This window comes from Dipodomys spectabilis, unplaced genomic scaffold, assembly GCF_019054845.1.
Source record: "Dipodomys spectabilis isolate Male_0828 unplaced genomic scaffold, ASM1905484v1 ptg000002l, whole genome shotgun sequence".
In the NCBI taxonomy this organism is placed as follows: Eukaryota; Metazoa; Chordata; class Mammalia; order Rodentia; family Heteromyidae; genus Dipodomys; species Dipodomys spectabilis.
In genome coordinates this window covers 787,006-807,737 of record NW_024870679.1, presented here as the reverse complement: position 1 = coordinate 807,737, position 20,732 = coordinate 787,006, and the positions used below count along the sequence as shown (strand labels likewise).

The 20,732-nt window shown below is 36.8% G+C and overlaps 1 protein-coding gene across 6 annotated transcripts in view; it reads right to left on the bottom strand.

Annotated features, from left to right (window-relative positions):
• The window catches only part of St7l (suppression of tumorigenicity 7 like), a 133,817-nt gene that overhangs the window by 56,371 nt on the left and 56,714 nt on the right, over positions 1 to 20,732 (bottom strand). For 4 of the 6 annotated variants that reach the window (XM_042674742.1, XM_042674732.1, XM_042674714.1 and 1 more), the window contains exon 14: positions 16,408 to 16,547. In XM_042674742.1, the coding sequence (XP_042530676.1) occupies positions 16,408 to 16,547 (140 nt within the window). Of the gene's footprint in view, positions 1 to 11,096; positions 11,125 to 15,524; positions 15,599 to 16,407; positions 16,548 to 20,732 lie in introns of those variants that run through there. The other 2 variants (XM_042674723.1, XM_042674716.1) reach the window with 2 other exon arrangements.

Here is a 20,732-nt window from a genome sequence, read left to right as displayed (position 1 = left end):
CAGCACCAGAGAACAATGCGATGCATTCCTGGGCAGGTCGGTGGGACCCTGGGCGCCTGGGCCTTGTGGAGAGAGGTGCCAGACACAGAGCTCTCCGTAAGCAATCCTGCAGAGCCGCCCCCTGGGTGCAGAAATGAAATACGGGAGAGCCTCACATTACACAGAGACCTGTAGCTCACACCTGGTTATTGATGGCCTTGGTGGAGGCCTCTGCCCCCACCCTCCACTTGGGAACTGCCTACTACTATGGGGGTTGGGCATCTTTGAAGTCATGTTGGAAAATAAGAAAGATGCTTCCTTTTCACTGTTTGCTCTCCCTGTCAGCCTTAATACAACCATGAGGATATACAGCACATACACATGTCCAAGAGATGCACATATATACACATACACATAGCTTCTCTCAGGCTCCATAGAAATTGCAGTTGTCCCATCTACCCTCCCCGCCCCCAGCCTCCAGCAATAAAACATGTCTGATAAAGCCAAACCATACCAATGACAGGGTCCAGCTGAGAGATATTACAAAGTTATGTTGTAGGAATTGTTCTCTTCTGGGATGAAAGGGGAAGGGGGAGAGAGCAGAAAGGACATGGTACAGAAGAAAGCAAGGATGAAGAATCACTATCCAAGCACAGTAGCCAAAGTGGCACATTTCTCAAACTTGGTACATGCTAGAAACACTCCTGTGTTCTCTGGAGGATGGGGCAGTTTGCTATGACTGCATGAGCCTGAGGCTTATGGTGGTGTCTTATAACTCTTTGGGTTAGGAAACAGGAGAGCTTTGGATTTCAAGCATGATCTCTCCAAGAAAGGGGCACTGGAAAGGAACAAGCAGTAGCTTTACTAGAGCAAATGTGCCATGGTTGTTGCACTGAACTTAGCTTTTCCCAAAAGCTGCCTTCCCCCTTTGGGTGATTGGCAGGTTTCAGGCAACAGCTACTAGGGTGTCAGTAATAAACTTGCCCCTAATCCCAAAGGTAAAAAGGATAGGAGAGTTTATAAGCTCATTCCTCTACTTTCCCATTTGTGGCCTTTGAGCATCTTTGCGGTTATTCTTCATTGATATAAAATGTTTTAGTCTTTCAGGATTTGAGAATCCAAGATAAGCATTTGCCTAGTTAAGAGAATTATCTTGACCTAATTTTCTTTTGCTTCCTTCTATTCTGATCCATAAATCTATGCCATGGGGGCTTTTACTTTGACCAAAGGAACCAAAATCTGATTACTGTATGTCATTATCATCAGCCTGTGGTAAACAGCTGTGATCAAACAGAAAGGCTATTCTGAGCAAAGAAAAAGGAAGACCAATTCATCCACAGTTTCATCTTTGACATAGTCCAAGGTGGAACTTTCCACAAGAATAACAATAATGATCATAAAACCCTTTTTGTTCACAAAAATGTGTAAACAAATATGTAATTCTCACAACAACATTGTGAAGTAGAGGTCAAACTTCATTTTATGGATGCCATTAATAGAAGTTCAATCATTTGTCCAAGATTACATGGACAGAAAGCGACTCAAACAGAACTTAAACCTACATCTTCTGACTCTATACCCTGTGTACTCCCCTCAAAGTCTGAGGACACCTAGGACTGAAGGTACCAGAGCACTAGCACTTTCAGAACAGAAACGGCAGTAACACATCCACACCCTTTCACAGTCCTACCTATATATGAGCGGAGTTTACAAAGGCATAGTCTATACCTCTCTGAGTCTCAACAAATCCTCTTCTATCAGTTTTGACAATGTCATTACCACCATCAAGAGATCACTCCACAAAGTATTTCATGTTTAAACAACTCTGCACTTAGTACTTTGTAGTCCTCCTCACCTTCAGCTTAACACTCACATTTTTTTCATCTTATCGAGTTCTTTCCAAGTGATGCTAAATGCACAGAGTGGGAGTAATCAAGAGAAGCCATGAGAGGAAATTCATAGGACTTTAGTCTTTTAAAATTTATATTAGAATTTCCTTCAAGACTTCATTCTTTTTAAACCATAGGTTAGGAAAGTAGGGACAGGGAAGGAAAGTGCTATAACACCATCCTACCCCAAGCCAGAAGCTTATCCATCCCCTAATAAAGATCTTGGACTTCTTCAGACAAGCAGCTCACCCATAGCAAAGCAAAGGGCATCTACCCTATAGAGAAACCTCTGTAGGACAGGCAGACAATAGACTTCGATTTGACCTCAGTGAAAACTTTTGCTCTTTTTAACCCCTCCACCCAACTTTCATTCAAAATCTAGACCTGTCTTTTGGTTCAAGTTAGTGAGAGAAAGAAGCTCCAAGAGAGGATCTGTGCAGAGGGAGCCTTTCCAGTTCCATCTTAGAATGCATTTGCTTAACAGACAGCCTAAAGCCTCAAATACCCCTGGAGTTATCCCACTTCTGCACCCCAACTGTGAAGGCAGAAGGGAAAGCTAAAGGAACACTATTCATCAATCACTGACCTGGGAAGCTACAGCTCCCTGACTTGGGCCCCTGCTTGCACTGGAGAAAGAACACCTTAGGAAAACAGTCTACCTCAAGTCAGGATTCTTCCCCCAACAAACCTTACTTTTTGTCCATCGATCTTGGCTCTCACTGCTCTCCCTGCTTCCCACCCCCACTGCCTCCGCATGTGGGCTCAGAAGTCATCATCTAAAGAATTCCATTGCTCACCTCCTGCATAGCAGCACAGCCCCATGAGGCCGCACACCAGATGGAGGGGATAAAAGTACGAGGTCATGGCTTCTAGCAAGAGGCTTTTTCTTAAACTAACCCTGACTCCTGGAAAAGAGGCAGAGCAGGAGAATGTCGGGTGAGCTGCTGACGACAGCAGCTTCATAGGTCTTGTGTTTAGAAAAAAAAAAAAGCTAACTTGGCTTTCAATGGAAATTTCCCTACTCCCACCTCCAGGTCCACTCCTGGTCTCATGCCTGTAGCTTGAAGTTTTCGGAGTAGAATGCTGAGATTAACAGCACAAAGGGTTAAATCCTTGTCAGCCATAAGAACCTATTCAGCAGGCTGCCACACACACTGAGGTGGAGGCCAAGCCTTGAACACCAGCTTTTTTCTCTAGGAATGTGACTATAAAGTAAAAGGAAAGACTATGGAAAATGGACAGGGATCCTGAAAATTGAAAAGGCCATCAGTAGACAAAAGGGATCAGGAAGACCATCATTCTTAGAATCATTATGCTTTTGGATAACTATGTACAGAGACAAAACAGCTTAACAGACTGAGAAACAGAAGTCTTAGAATAAAAGAAATGTGAATGAAATTATAGATATTCTTCCAGAAGTAACTTTAGAGTGACTTTTACAAGATAAGGCATGAGTTAAGGGCAGTCAGGGGAAGGTATTCTAAATAGAAGGAACTGATATATACCAAAACTTACAAGAAGGTATAAACAAGAAATAAGGGATTTCAAGAAGGTTCCTATGATATACTTTAAGGAATACAGAGAAATTAGAAAGCTGAGGCCAGGGATTAAATAATGTAAAGTACTATGTATTTAGACTATCAGATGATTCAGTCTTCTATAGAGCCACACAGCATCTTGGTCTATGTCAGGAAATACCAAGGCATATATGGGAAAGCACAAGGATGAATTCATTTGATTCAGATACAGAGACTACAAGAGATCTGCACTGTGAAGCCCAACAAAATGCTATGTATCATTAACTGCAGATCCTTATCATTTGAGATTCTGGACTAAGTAGAGGATATTATATATCCTATTCTGAACTGTAATGCATTAATGTAGACTTCAGGCCCAGAATTTGGCATCAGTCAAGCCAATCTCTTAAGAAATTAGAATGTGAAAAAGACTAATTTTAAATAGAAAACACATTTCTTTCTCTCACTCCAAACCTTAAAAGCTGACCAATCCCCTATATTCCATTTTGTATGCTAGATTTTTGTGGCTAGTAGATTATTTATCATATCTGAGGCCATGGTGAATAGAGGAGAGCTGCTACAGAGCTTTAGAGATTGCAAAACCAGTTCACTAATACATGAGGAGGCATTTCCTGCATACTATAGGACACTGGACTAGCAGCCAAAGATGGGGTCAAATTCTGATTTCACTATTCCAATTAGGTCTCTGGTTTCTTAAATTTGCTGAAGGTAAAAACAGCCATTTATCAGGCTTCTGTCATACTCCTAATTGAATGGCCCTGCTTTATAAGGACAAAAAGCAGAAGAACCCAGTTCTTCCACAGCAGTTTCCTGGTGCCACTTTCAGAAAGATAATACCTATTGGATTGTGGATCTGACCAGAGCAGCACCACGTATGCATTTTTTATGTTCCCTGAATAAGCCCAAAGCAGAGTAGAATCTTCGGTTTCTACTTTATTTACCTGGCATGATTTGGTGCTGGAAGAGAGGCAACTACTTAATGGTGATAGCATTTGTTAGTATCATCTTAGTTTTCCCCTCCTCTCCTAGGCAGTTTCTAAAAGGTGATTTCTGAAACCCTTCACAAAAGAAAAAGCTCAAGGGTTTACATTCAACTGTGACACCACTATGAATTCATTAAGAAGCATGTTTCAGGTTGCACTATAATTTCCCTATGTAACATAAACCCATGGAATCTGACATAAGCTGATTGCTCATGCTGGTTATTTTATTTACATTTCTGAATGGAAGGGATTTCAATACTCATAAAATATCTAACTGACTTATTAGTTTTCATCTGTTCTCCCAGAACAGCTATTATAAACTAGGCCTAGAGACAGAAGCCACAACTTGTGTGACTGGTTAAGCAACCAGGGAAAAGTTATTGCTCAAAAAGCAATTAAAAAATCCAATATGGAATTTGAGGCAAAATCAGAGATATGGTTACTCTCAATGCCATCTGAAAGATAAAAGTTTAAGGAGAAAAAAGTGTGTAACTATGTTTCGTATCTCTGCCCAAGTCCTATTAGAGTAGGTAATAACTTCACAGGAATTCAGGGGAATGCAGTTTACTTCTATCTTTTGAGAAATCAAATGTTAGTATAGTCACTAGAATAACAGGAGTGTAGGTTAGAAGATGGGAAACATAAGTGTGCTACAAGTCAGACTTTTGGACTACATGGTGTCATTGTGCATCTAACTCAAGATCTGGGGATGTAAACTGTTAACTTGCTCAAATATTAATAATCTCTGCATATTCAGTTGGTTTGGCAAGCTCAGATAAACTGCCAGAGAAGAGTCATTAGCAAATGCCAAAACTTGATTATCAGTCTTCTGCCTCCAAGTCATCATTTAAATGATCTATTTTCCTTTCTTCTGCTGCATCACTGATTTAAACCAGCATATTCTTCAACTCTCTAGTACAAACTTGGGCCTTCTCTTCTACTCTATATAGCTTCATCATTTTTCTACATTTCTTGAATACCCATCTAATTTGTATAAGTTCCTAAAGGACAAGTTGTGTCTACTTTAAAATATGTACTTCAGACATATTGGCATATACTTGTAATCCCAGAACTTGGGAGGCTGAGGCAGGCAAAAGGACTGAAAGTTCCATAGTGAGATTTCATGGTGGATTTCATAATGGATTTCATGGTTATAACTCCAGTTAGCCAGTTAGTACATGTTACTTGACTGAGACATTCCTTAATAGAGATAGGAGCATGGCATGGTGATCCTAGCTACCTAGGAGTCTGAGATATGAGGAACTCAGTTTGGAGCCAGCTGGGCAGAAAAGTCTGTGTTTTTCTTATCTCCAATGAACCAGCAAAAAGCCAGAAGTGGAGCTATGGCTTAAGTAGTAGAATGCCAGACTTTGAGTGAAAGAGCCAAGAGCGTGAGGCCCCGAGTTCAAGCCTCAGTACCTGCACATGCGTGCACACACATATACACATAGATCATAATGATTTTTCAGTTAAGAGAAAATAATTTGATGCCTCCTCCCCCTTACTTGTAAAGATAATTGTAACGGTTGCAGAATTGTAAAGTTCATCTTAGAAGAATATCCTTTTATTTAGTTTTCAAACTAACAGTATATGCCTATTTTCGGAATCAGGCTGTAGCTGACATTAACAAGTGAGTGTTGGAAAATCAGGGAGGCTTTCCCCCATATGTATACACAGCCATATAATTTTGATTTAACACTTACTGTTCCATTTTGCTTCACAATAACATCACATTTTTATTGTCAAAACCAGGATGGTCCTTAGTTCTTATTAGTCTGTCAGTTTTTTTTTTTTTTTTTTTTTTTTTACCTTGGCAGCTGAATTTTTTTATTGTGATGAAATATGTGTAACAGAAAATTGACCACTTTAGCCATTTTTAAGCGTACAGTTCAGCAGTATTTAAGTCCAGTCTTATTTTTGTGTGATCATTATCTTCATCCATCTCTAGAACTTTTTCCATCTTCCCAAGTTGAAACTTCACAATCATTAAAAAATAACTTTGCTCCTAACCCATGAAAACCATTGAAAAAGTAAACTGGGTTATAACATTTTTTTGGAGCAAACAGTGATTTTGAAATTGGACAGCTCCAAACTACTTCTGTAGCTCAGGAACTCCATGGAAAGAATGCACAGAGAGGTGTTTATTGGAAAGATACAAAAGGGAAATGAAGAAAATATTTGATTGATTACAGTTAGACAGTTGCCTTATTTGGCCTCTACAATTAGAAAGCCCCTTATTATATAAGTCTGTTGGCTGCTGTTGATTGGTTGAACTCAAGTTTTATTTCTTTTAATGTAGAGATTTACAAAAAAAAAAAAAAATAGTTCCAGCTCAGTCTCAATCATGATGGCTGGGAGTATGACACAATTGGTATGGCATTTGTCTGGCAAGTTCAAGGCCCTGAGTTCCGATCCCTATACTAGGTTTGCAAAGCAAGCAACAATTAGATTATAGTCTGTCAGTTTTAAGATTGAGAGGGCATAAAAGAGAAAAATGTATGAATGTAGAGGGTCATACATTTAAGGCAGTTACTATGTATTATGAGATATTATCTAGTTGAGGAACTCTTCATTTTGTGAAAAATTCTATTTGTATAAACATTATTCTGACTATTACTAGGGACAAAAACATGAAGTTTGACATGTCAGATTAAAGTATTCCATGTTGCATATTTGGAAGAGAATAAAAGACACTCCTTTATATTATTCTTTTGAAGGAAAGTGCCCTCCATAAGTTTAGACCAACTTTCTGGGTCATTTTATAGGAGTCACTTTAAATAATGCGTCAGTCACCTCCAATCAAATGACTGAAGTATGAGAGTATAAACCAATCTATTGAGGTCGTAGTTTTATTTTATAGTAGTACATTTTCATGCCCTTCTCAACCCACTTAGCACCAGGATATGACTTACTTGTTAACAAGAATTGTACTTTTACTTCATAAAAGTAGCCAATAAATATCTATTCATTGAAAGAAAGATTGAAGAAACAAATCTGTGTAATACCTTAATGCAATGAATCTAAACTCAAATATATATATTTTATAGAATGAATGTTACTAATTACAGCATGTTATAAAATAGCATGAATATATAGCATGAATAAGTTATATTTTTTAATGATGAGGCTCTATGAAATCCCAAACTTGGAAAACAAATTAAGATAAGCTTGCTGAAGTCCTTCCATTCAATAATCTGATTCTGAAAGGAGATTATTTTTGTTTTTTGTTTTTTAAAAAAGGTGGTATTATAATAGCTGAAGTACACCACAAACAAATTAATAGGAAAAGTCTTCATAGCCAGGACTTGACTGAATTAGAATCCTTGGGCTCCTAGTAAGGGCTAAACCTCCAAGGGATCACATGCAAATAAATAAAAAATATAGCTGAATTTTGTCAGGGCCAAGGTTTCAACTTTGAGTACCTCAGCAACTGAGAATGAATTATGTATACAATTAGTAATGTGCCTTCATCCACACCCTAGCTAAAGAACATTTCTTTATTTCACTGTGACTGAAGGAAAAACAGCAATGTATTTGCCTGCCAAGAACAGCTGTGGCTGTACTCTAGATAGGAGTCTAACAACACTGAGGGATTAAAATGTAATTGTAAAACTGGTGCTACCTAGGAATAAAAATTTGAATTCTGACTTCATAAAGAAATTGGGACTCCAGTGTATGGAGTAGATGAAAACAAAAGCTGGTGTATTCCTAACAAAGCGCATGAGGGGTATGTTTACTTCTTGAATTCTTCCTCAGTTGCTTTTTCCTCTGTATATCATGTTGACTATAGGTAAGGTGTTCAAATACAAGGGAATATAGCCACTACCTCTGCTTTTTTCAGCCAGTACTGAGGCTTGAACTCCTGGCCTCAACCTCTCACTCACAGCTGACTTTCTACCACTTGAGCCATACCTCCACTTCAGGACTTTTGCTAGTTAATTAATAAAAGGTCTCTTGGATTTATGACTGCCCAGGCTGGCTTCAAAACATGATTATCAGCTTCCTGAGTAGGTAGAATTACAAATATGAAGTGCAATTGCCCTTTTGTTCTTTGAATAGTATATAAGCACTTAAAAGCTTGAAATTAAAGGATGATTATGTAGCTTGGATTCTCTTAATTTTGTTGATACACAAAGCCCAAATAATTCTTTTGACAGTACTGAGAACTGAGCTCAGGATCTTGAAATTAGAAGGCAGGCACTTTGTCACTTAAACCATACCTACAAGCACCTTTTTCACTTGGTTGTTTTCTTTTTTATTATTCATAGACATCTTCCAATAACGGTAAAAGGGAGTTGACTTGGTTATTTTCAAGGAAAGGTCTTGCTTTATGCTGGGGTTGTTCCTCCTTGTGCTTCTCTGTGTCCTGGAGGGTGAGAGGCACTCATCATTACACTCAGTGATTGTGCTTCCCTTGTTATCTGTGTATCGCTGGGGCCCAGTCACTGAGTAAGATGGAGTCTCTCAAACTTATTCCTGACTTTGAATCATAGTTCCCTAACTTCTGCCTTCTAATTAGTTAGGATTACTAGCTTGACCCACTGTACCCAGCTCCAAATAAAATCTTATCTTGAAGATGGCTATTGTCAAATGGACCTATGGCAATCTTAATATTACAGAGGGAGAAAAAAGAATTACTATTCCCTGAATAAGGGAGATAAGAACTATCTGCAGTCCAAATTATTCTTGGTTTAGATTTTAATATGTCAATATAGTTTTTTTTTATTAGTTTAGTTCTTTTTGGTACCAAGACCCTCATGTTCTTGCTCTACTTTCCTGCTCTACCACTTGAGTCACACCTCCAGTCTGGCTTTTTGCTGCTTATCTTAGAGATGGAGCCTCACAGACTTTTCTGCTTAGGCTGGCTTCAAACAGCTTGTTTTCTGGCTTTCAGCTTCTTGAAGGGCTAGAATGCCCAGCTAATTTAGTTCTTTTTAAGCATTAGAGATTTGATTAGAGAAAGGTACAAAACTCCACTCAAATATTCCTTCCAATTAGAGAACCATGATGGGTCTGCAAAAGACAAAGATGTCTTCCAAAGATTAATAATTTTCTTAAAGTGAATTTTAATACCAGTATTATAGCAAGTTTGGAATGAATGATCTGTATCAATATCTAAGCTCATCCAGAAACTGCTAAGCAGACCATGTGCATCAAATGCTACCATTTAAGCAAAAAAATTATTAACAGTTAGTGACAGTATGTCTTGAACTCTGGTACTGAAACTTTCATTTTAAGGGGGAAATATTAAACATACAAATTCAGGGATGGCTTTTGTGAACTTCATATTGGCTGGAATATGTTAATAGAAAAAAAAAATCAGTGCTTTATCCTGATGCCAGTGGCTCATGCCTGTAATCGTAGCTACTCAGGAGGTTGAGATATGCAGACTGTAGTTCAAAGCTAGTTCAGGCAGGAAAATTCATAAGACCAGTACCTCCAATTATGCACCTCCCCCGCCACAAAAAGTCTTATGTGGAGCTGTGGCTCAAATGGTAGAGTGCTAACTTTGAGCACAAAAGCTCGGGGCAGTTCCCAGGCCCTGAATTCAAGCCCCAGGATCAGCATCACACAAATGAAAAAACAGTACTTTTCACAAATATCTCAGGTGAGAAAAGTATATCCCTGTATTAAAAAGTACATACCTTGATCTCACTTTTATTCTTTCCTTCCTCTTTTAAAAAGAATTGTTCATGTGGGGCTAGTGGTTCATGCCTATAATTCTAGCTATTCAGGAGGTTGAGATCTGAGGTTGGCAGTTCAAAGCTAGCCTGGTTGGGAAAGTCTGTGACTCTTGTCTCCAATTAACTAGCAAAAAGCTAGAAATGAAGTTGTGGCTCAAGTGGTAGAGCATGAGTCTTGAGCAAAAAAGCTAAGGGAAAGCATCCAGGCCCTAAATTCAAGCCTCAGTACTGGTGAAAAAAAAAGAAAAATAAAGTTCAGAATTTAGAATATTAGGATAAAGAATATACACAATTTCACAACTTTAAGTCTGGATCTTTTCGAGGGAGAACAATGAGGATGAAGCATGAGAAATATCTTTATAGAATATATTTTCACTTGCTACAAATATGCTAATAATAAAGAAAATGAGGGGCTGGGTAGTGGTGGTTCATGGCCATAATCCTTGCTACTCAGGAGGTTAAGATCTGAGGATCTAGATGGCAGTGAGACACTTATCTCAAGTTAACCAGCAAAAAGCCAGAGGTACATACTGGCTGGCACACGCACATGCACACACACACACACGCACACACACACGCACGCATGCACGCACACACACACACAAATACAATAAGTAAATAAAGCCTGATGTTGTACAGTGATAACATTCTTGTTTAGTATGTGTAAAACCCTAAGTTTAGTCTGAAACAACAAAGAAAGACTAGACTGGCAGGCTACCCAAATAAAGAACTTAAATGCACTAACTTAAACATTTAAAAATTTTGACCTATATACAATAGATTAATTTTATTATCTCTGCAGTTTCTGAGGAACACCTCAGATGCATTATTGGAAATAGCATGATTACAGAACAATGTTTTTCAAGAACATAAGGTTAGTAACAATTCAAAAATACTAATATATGTATATATGCACATATATACACTTATGTACATACATATATTAGTATATATTAGTCCTTAAGAACTAAAAAGTCTCACAGCTTTGAATATATAACCCATTTTCAAAGTAAAGAAACTTACTTTGTCAGTTTAATTTCTGAATGTGGCCCTGTGAATGAAACAAAGAAGTATGCAACTACCATAGGTTTTTTAAAAAAAATCAATAATAAAGTCAAATGGAGACCATATATACATCTTTCACCTATGAGCAGCATTACTAACATGCAGCATACATTACTACTGTAAAACTAAGACCGTATAAAAAATGGCCTAATTCTGGGGTGATTCATGCCTATAGTTCTAGCTCAAGAGGCTGAGATCTGAGGTTTTAGTTCAAAGCCAGCTAGAGCAGAAAAATCCATGAGTCTTTATCTCCAATCCAGCAAAATGCTGGGTTGGCGGCATGGCTCAAGTGATAGAAGATAGCCATACGCAAAACAAAACAAAACAAAACAAAAAAACAAGCAAAAGGCCCTGAGTTAAGCCCTGGTATTAGCATAAAAATAGTCATATATCTTTTCTATACGGTAGATATCAATATATAGTTATAATTATCTACCAACTCCCCTAGTTCTTAAAATCATCTTTGACTCTGAAACAAAAGTAATGAGAGTACTGGACAAACCTTCCTGAAAGCTTTGGTCACTATTCATTAAAAAATATTTGGCATTTATAGTTGCTTATTATTTTTATAAATGTAATTTAGGAAGAAAAATTTTAATTATTTTTAAGAAGGGCCTGAAGAAACCTAGTGAAATGTTCTGCGGAGAAGTCTTTTGTTAGTGTAACTTCTGACCTTCTATATCTCTGGAAATCATGCAACTTGGCTAATGTAGTCCTTAAAGAATTAATCAAGCAGATTGTAAGGCCCTAGTTACAGTGGAGCCAGCCAATTATGAGTTGCTCAGAAATTCATCATTGGCATGTCCAACTACATTTTCCCACATGAAGATTAGCAAAAATATGTGGAAACAAGGTCCATTCCCACCCCAGCACAGCTACAATATGTATCCAGTGAAAATAGACAAAGTTTTGTCTTAGTAAAACAGCAATTTATTTGAGACTCTTTTGAGTTTAATACTTTTTTCTGTCAACATCGCAAAGACTGCCCTATTTAGCTAACACCCAACTAGAAACTTCTACATTCAAATACATTTCTTAGTTCAAAGCACTAAAAGCACATGCTACAGCCTGATCTTATCAGTAAGTTAATAAAATCCCCTAAGATCATCTTTAAGCCTTTTCATTTTTGTGATGACACCTTCTAAAGCCTTTTCTGCAAAGTAAATAAATAAATAAATAAATAAATAAATGAACTGAAAAGGGCCAGAGTAGATGAAGATTGGTTCTCTAAGGAGAGGGCAGTGCTGCTTTTAAATAAAGACGCTCCTTTCAGATAAGCAGAATCAGATTCCACTTCATTTGGCTTCCTGGCTACCCTTACTGTGAACTCTCATACTTAACCCAGCAGGCTTCAAAGCAGGTGAGAAAATGACCTACCACTTAAAAGCAATTTTTCCTTTTTCAGGAATTCTGGCCTTGGAGAATATCAGCTCTGATATCAGCACATTCCACATCTCCAGGGATTTATGCAATTTTTTCATTACTCTATGTCTAATGTCAGACAAGGTTTTCATCTTGGCCAGGAGAAAAATCAGGAGGAAAAAAACTTAACTTGCTGGGAATGAAGTCTTATTCCACATAGCCTTATACCATGCCAAAAAAAAAAAAAAAAAAGGCATTAAACTTAATTAACTATCCTAGTTCATTCCCTTCCACTTACCTAAATTTGATTCACAGTAAGATTTTTAAAGAATCTTTAGCTTCAATCAAATGGCATCATTAAAAACCAATATGTATAAGACATTTTTGCCATTCAATAAAGCAGTTTTATAAATGCAATGCATCTTGATCAGTGTGACCCCTTTCAACATTCTCACCCATGCTTCCAAACCCCTACCCCTCTATCACTCTTCTTAATTTTGTAGGATATACATTCAATTTTTAAACTGCACCCCCCCCCCCTTCTTCAGTCATCTACTCCCTCCTCTTGATATAACAAGCACATTTAGAAAAATTTGCCAGGTGCTGGTGGCTCACGCCTGTCATCCTAGCTACTCAGGAGCTGAGATCTGAGGATCTCAGTTCAAAGCCAGCCTGGACAAGGAAAGTCTGTGAGACTCTTATCTCCAATTAACCATCAGAAAACTGGAAGTGGCTCTGTGGCTTAAGTTGTAGAGTGCTAGTCTTGAGCTGAAGAGTTCAGGGACAGTGTCCAGGCCCAGACTGACAAAAATAAAAATATTAATAAAAAAATAAAAAATTAATTTGCTCTAGCATGTAAGCTACTATAAAAGACATAAGATGAGAAAGACACAATGGTAACAAGAAATTTAGCTGTGGTGGTATAGTCCTGTTACTCTGAAGGCTGAGGTATGAGGATATCCTCACAATTAACCTCCACGATCACTTGCTTAGCATGCACAAGGTCCTGGGTTTGATCCCCAGCACAAGAAAGTTTGAGCCAATGAGTTGAGACCAGCCTGGGCAATACAATATTTCAAAAACAAGCAAACAAACAAGGCAAATAACAGATAAAAGGGGAAAATAAATAATTAGGGTATATTCTTAAATGCCTTTGCCTTACTAAATAGAAGAACAAACATGTCTCAATTAGACTTCAGCAATTTCTACTTTATTTGGTCATCATATATTTCTGGACTTAATTGAAAATAGCTCAAGAATGCACTGAGTTCAAACCTCAGTTCTGAAAATGAGAGAGAGAGAGAGAGAGAAAGAGAGATCCCTAAAATAGGCAGTTTATGCCATATCAACAGTTCTGTTCTATAAAGCAATTTGCCAGTGTGCTATGGATTTTGACCATTTATCCTCTTTTTATGGTTCACAAACACATAATGCATCAGAGGGGCAGTACTTATAGTACTGTTTCCTGTCTCAAGTAATGACAGTGATAAACAGCAGCTAACACTTTTTCTTTAAAATGTGTGCACAGATGATTCTAAACACTTGATATATTTTAAACTTATTTAACCCTCACCAAAATCTATGCAGCAATACGATTTCATATTTTACAATTCAGGATAGAGAAAGTTAGGGTATTTACCTGAAGTAAAGCAAAGCAATCTGGCTCTAGGGTTTGCTGCTGCCCATCCCTGAACTTGGCAAGGTAGCACTATTCAGCTTTTCTAAATTCCTTATATTGGTATGGTAGAGTTCAGCAAGGCTTTGTAAGTTTTAAATGTATACACAGGATTACATGGGGTTCTTGTTAAACCGCAGTTCTCATTCAGGTGAAGAATGACCCTCTAATTCAAGCCTTGCTCCTTGTCTGTCAAGGATGTATGTGTTGTGTTTACAAAGTGAAGACCACTCATACTACCATCATTTCTAATAACTCTTACATGGGATCTGCTTTTATAATTGCTGCATATTATTATTGATTTGCAGGTACTATCAGTAAAATACTTACCTTTTAGGAATTTTAAAATATACATATAAAGCCAAAGGGATAAATTGTGTCTGTAAAAGTTCATTGTCAGTGATATTTTAATATCATATATCATCAATTATACAAAAAGTGAATAAATGTTTATTGTTCATTAATCAGAATCACAGTATATCAATTTAATCTGAAAAGGAAGAATATTCTGTAAAATATGTAATTTTTCATTCTCAAGAGTCTCCTATAGGAGTGCTAAGGAACTTAAGTCATCTCAAAGGCTTTTCAGTGCCATTAGTGACGTCTCTGGTAAATGCAATGGCTATGTACTGACATTGGTGGACAGAGCATATATTGAGTACATACCACATTAAGTTAGCCAGTACTCAAAGAAATATACAACTAATAGCTGCTACACATCCATTCCAGATTCTAGATCTCTCTCTTTGTTCTATTTCTTTTCTTTCCCATTCTACTACCTTGAGAAAAATCCAAGAGTCACCTCACTCATTTGTTTGTTCATATCTTTTAAATACACAGTTGTACATTTTCCTCAGCTGTTAAATGGATGAAATTTTTCTCTCTGTAGTCCATTTTTCCCTATACAGTGATGGCATTTCACTTGAGATATACATTTACTTTGCAGTCAGTACTACTGCAGATAACAGAATTGTGATATAGTCTCTAAGTTTCCTTTTCATACTAAAACAAAGTAGAATAGTCAGTTTCCAATCCAAGTGTCTATACTCCATGAACAACATTGAGAAGTCATTCTTCTTGAATCCTGACCCAGAATCAAATGTATATTCAGACTCTTAGGCCTACAGCTAGTGGTAACTTAACACATTATACAGTTGATCTTCAGGGAAAAAGGAAAACCAGTGCTCTTACCACTGGTGTCAGAAGAAAGCCAGCTAACTTGTAAGGCACAAAATAAACTATTCTTAAGGCAGGAAAAGAAATTGTGAGGACAATAGGGAATTAAAATGGAGACATACAGAGAAAAATATAGAAAATACATTACCAAGTAAGGACTAGTTTTTCTATGGTTCTCATTGCATAATTTCTTTTATTTGTGAATATAGTGAAGCAGCATTTTCTTTTGGGTTTTAACTCTTATTACCTGATAAAGATGTAAAGATGTACAAGAATGATGCATTTTTTAAAAAGACTTGGAGATTTAAAAGAAATCTTCTTTGGTAATTTTATCTTGAATCAGTGATGTTAATTAATAAATGTATATAGAGGATAAATAGCCAGGGATACCCTCTTTCATACCAGCCCTCAAATATTTCCTGGATCAGGAAATGGGAAAGTAGTTCAAATCTAAAGGGTAAAAATGAAAATAAAGACCTGTACATGGTTCTCTGCCCCAAACTGGGAAAGGTCAATAAGAACATGCAGACATAATAACTGGGAGAATTTCTAGGCATAGAAACACATTCTGTACCCAGGGCAAATGTCTCTTCTGTCCCATCTTACCTACTTATTCTCCATTCTAGTTGTACTCTTGAATTTAAAGTTCAGCAAATCTTTACAATTATTTCATTTAAATGGAAAAATTGGAAGACTTGTTTACAAAAGGGGCATTTTTTTGAATGCCAAAGAAAACAAACTAACTTTAAAAAGATGATCTGGATTGCTCTTAATGTTTATAATGAATGCTATGTTAGTCACCAAAAGTGATCTACAGAGACCAACTTTATAATGTTATAGCATTGTATTCTTTAAACTTTTAAACAACAAAAGTATAGCTTAAATCACCAAAAATTCATGTTTCACATATTTATGGTGGTAACTTTACAAATCAATTCTTGTAATTTACTATAACATATATCTTTTACTGCTCATCTGGGTTAGCATAAACAGACCATATATGGTTTCTTGTGTGTTTTACAAATACTCTACACAAGTCCTTGAGATCATACTTACAGCTTTAGCAAAAACACCCATGATTTCTGGAAACTGGTGGGTGAGAAAGGCTATCATTGCTGTAGAAGAACACAGTCCTGCTGTAAAATGGATGAAAAAAGGAAGCTCCTTCTTTGGATAAACAGAAACATGATGAAAGGCTGAAAGGAAGAAAAGATAGGCATGAATTTTACTTCAGAAAATAATATAAATCATCTTACCATTTTCAAATTAAACATATTTAAAAGCTATAAAGAAAAAAATTTTAAAGACAAGAACAAGAAGTCTCTGACCAACCAAGGAAAATTTTCTGGCCATTATTTATTCTAGCATTAACAACATATCTACAAAACCAGATGACTGTTATGGGGTCTGAAAACAGGATGGCATCGTGGGAACTAGCACCGCTTACAAAGTCATGCTGAGATGGTTTTGAAAAAGAGCTTTGTCTTTTGAAAAGAGCTGTAAGTTGCTAAACCCTGTATAAGTTGCTATGGAGTTATTATAATGAACACTGTAAGCACTTAATAAATGTGAGTTATTAGTTTTTGTCTTTTGGAAGCTTAGAGACTAGTGTAAAAAGACAGACATACCATGGGGATTTCCAGAAACATCAGTTTATAATGTTACCTAGCTGTTTTTTATTTTATTTTATTATTTTTTGTCTTTTCTTTTTTTTTTTTTGGTACTGGGGATCGAACCCAGGACGTTGCACTTGCTAGGCAAGCGCTTTGCCACTGAGCTACATCCCAGCCCTATTTTATTATTTTTATATGTTCTGTGTGTGATATTTCACTGAGCACTGTAAATACTGGACTAGGAAACCAAACCCATATGTAGTTACCACATCAATAAGCAATTTCTTTCTAATGCATATACCCAAGACCATTCAGAATGGGTTCATATAGAATATTGTATATGACTATTCACAGCAACTATACTTGTAAAACAAAAAACTGGAAACAATTTAAATGAACATCAACTGGTGAAAGCTAACCAAATCCATACAATGGAATACTATCCAGCCATAAAAAGTAATGAAATACTGTTATATGCTATAATATGAACGAACCTTTAAAATATTGTGCTATGTGAAAATCAATCACAAAAGATCCTTTATTGTTTGGTTCCACTGACATGAATTTTCCCAGACTGTCAACTTGATACAGATACAACTTGATTAGGGGTTGCTTATGGGAACCCTGGGGAATGGGCCTGAGGTTTTTTTTTTTTTTAAGACACCAAAAGTATGCTAAAATTCTATTATATACCTATATATTATGCCTACATAACTTTGTAAAGAGACCAAAAGTATCAAAGAGTACATCTCTGTGTGCGTGCGTGTGTGTGTGTGCGCGTGTGCGCGCGCGCCAGTATTGGGACTTAAACTGTTGCTGTCTGGCCCAGGTGTTGTCCCTTAGCTTTTCACTACAGTATGTCCATTTACTCCTACTTCTAAACATAAGAGTCTGACAGACTTTCCTGTCTGGGCTGCCTTGGACCTGCAAGCCTCAGATTTCAGCCTCCTGAGTAGCTAGGATTACAAGTATGAACCATCAGTGCTTCACTGCATCTTATTTTTAAAATTTATTTTTGCAGCGCTAGGGATATAACTCAATGACTTGCACATGGCTAGGTAGGTGCTCTACAATGAGCTATATTTTATTTATTTTTTTATTTAGTGCTGGCACTGGGCTTGAACTCAGGGCCTGGATGCTGTCCTTAGCTGTTTTGCTCAAGGCTAGCATTCAGCATTCTACCACTTTGAACCACACCTCCACTTTTAAGTTGCATACTTTTGCCAGCACTGGCAGCTCATGCCTGTAATCCTAGCTACTCAGGAGGCTAAGTTCTGAGGATTGGGGTTCGAATCCAGCCCAGGCAGAAAAGTCCTCATGAGATTTTTATCTCTAATTAACCACCAATTAACCACTCAAAAACTGGAAGTGGCTCTGTGGCTTACCTGATGGAGTGCTAGCTTTGATGAGGCTCAGGGACAGTGCCCAGGCCCTGAGTTCAAGCCCCACAACCGACAAAAAAAAAGTTGCACACTTTAAATGAGTAAATTTATATTATGTGCTCAATAGAATTGTTTCACATTAAAAAAGTCCCTCAGCCAAGGGATTTTATCTATAAATGAGGTCCCATATCTTACCACATTTGCATACTAAAGAATTATTTTTTCTAGTAATTATGGCTGATTTTATTCAAATACTTATATTTTCTTTAAATTTCTGAAATATTTTAATATACAAAGTACTTACTTGACACACAGTAGGTGCTCAATAAATTCCAGTTAAACTGAGAGCTATTCTGAGACTTCCTTAGGCTAGCAAGTTGACAGCTCAGGGCTGGACACTAACCCAAGAATTCTGATGTAATATCCTGCATTTGTGAGGGATGACTAATTCAGTGGTGAACCGAGGTCAGCTATAAATTTTACTTTTTTAAACATAATGATTAACAGAGAAGGTTGCACCTAAACTTCCTTTAATAGCTACAATATTTTGGCTTATAGATATTCAGAGATTATATATCAAAAAACCAAATCCATTTTAAAAACTCCCAAAATTTTCCAGAGCCTTGAGCAGTATTTAAATGAAAAGTACAACAGAACTGATTTTTAAAACATTAGAAAATGTGTATAATATTTTGGGCTTTTCTTTTTTCTTTTTCTTTTTTTTTGGCTATTCTCTTTTGGTACTAGGATCAAACCTGGATGTTACAATTGCTAGGCAAGTGATATAGATATATCCTAGCCCAACACTGTGGTTTTAACACCCAAAGAACTAGCAATCCCTTCTACCCTATCCCTTAGCCATGACAGGCTGACTTCTCTCAGTAAACCAAGAGAAACCAACAATGGTACTTCAGAAAGCAGGAATAAAATAGCAAAATTAATATTACTCATTAAACTCTTTTATAATTTATAAAGTACTCATTTGATTTTTCATAACTTAACAGATATAGTATTTTATTCATTTTATAAGGTAGAAAACTTTCTATCTTTACTAATAAAAATTTTTTTAAATAAGGGATTTCTATACTGTAAGAAAGACGGAATTATTCTTTTTTGGATTGCTTTGTAGATTCATTTGTCAGTCAGTGTTTGGTTAATACATCAATATAATGAATGAATGACTAGTACAGAAACATTCCCTTGGAACAAGAGTTCAAATTTCAACACTGGCTTGTAGAGAAAATTTATCAGAGGCATAAAAGATGACAATAACTATGTGAACTAGGGGAATAGTTCCAATAGTTCCATAAGCAAATTCCAGAATTCTGTAACTCATATCAAGGCTGATGGAGAATTAAAAACAAAAAACATTAAGTACTCCTGAGTATTAGAACTCTACATTATTAAAAAATTATTCATCCTACCACAATCAGAAACAGGAAAAAAAACTGCAAGGAAATATATACTACCATAAGACAAAATCTTCCAGAATGTCCCTTTACTCCTACCTCTGGAGTGTACCTTGTATGGAGCTAGAATTAACTGATTTGCAAAAAACAAAAACTAAAACAAACAAAAAACCTGTTCAGTCTTGCAGCATATAGTTCTAACATAAAAAAACTCTCATAGTAACAAGTACATTTTCCCTTATATTAGTAATAATTTGCAAAGAAAAACATTTTAACAATATGCTTTTTTGTGCTTTTTTTTTTATTGTAAAGATACTATACAGAGGGTTACAGTTACATGAGTGAGGTAATGAGTACACTTCCTATTGAACATTGTTACCCCCTCCATTGTTTTCCCCCTACCATCCTTTCCCTCCCTCCCTTCCCCGAGGTTCTTTTTTTTTTTTGATTGTGATTAAGTGATTACATAATTTCCCGAATTTCACAGTATTGTGGAATAATGATGCTCATTTAAAGTCACAAGTTCATTCTAACTTTCCTGGAGCAAATTGTCTATCACAGTCTATAACATATAATGGTGTTCACATGTTATACACCGTACATGTGATCAGCAGCATGGGGATATTTAGTGGTGGTTCGACCAGATGAGTGGGAGTTCTTTGTTTCTTAAGTCCTGTTAGTTTTGTCGTATCACCTAACATTTTGGATTTAGCATCCACTTATCAGGGAGACCATGTACCGTTTGTCTCTTTGCTCTTGGCTTACCTCTCTCAACATGATTCCTTCTAGCTCCATCCATTTCCCTGAAAATGCCATTATTTTGTCATTTCTAGTGGCTGCATAATATTCCATTGTGTATAGATACTTTTGTGCTTGTTTTAAGTCAGTCTTGCTATGCATTCCAGGCTGGCCTTAAACTCATAATTCTCTTGCTTCAGCCTCTAGAGTGCGGAATTACAGGCATGTGCTATCACAAC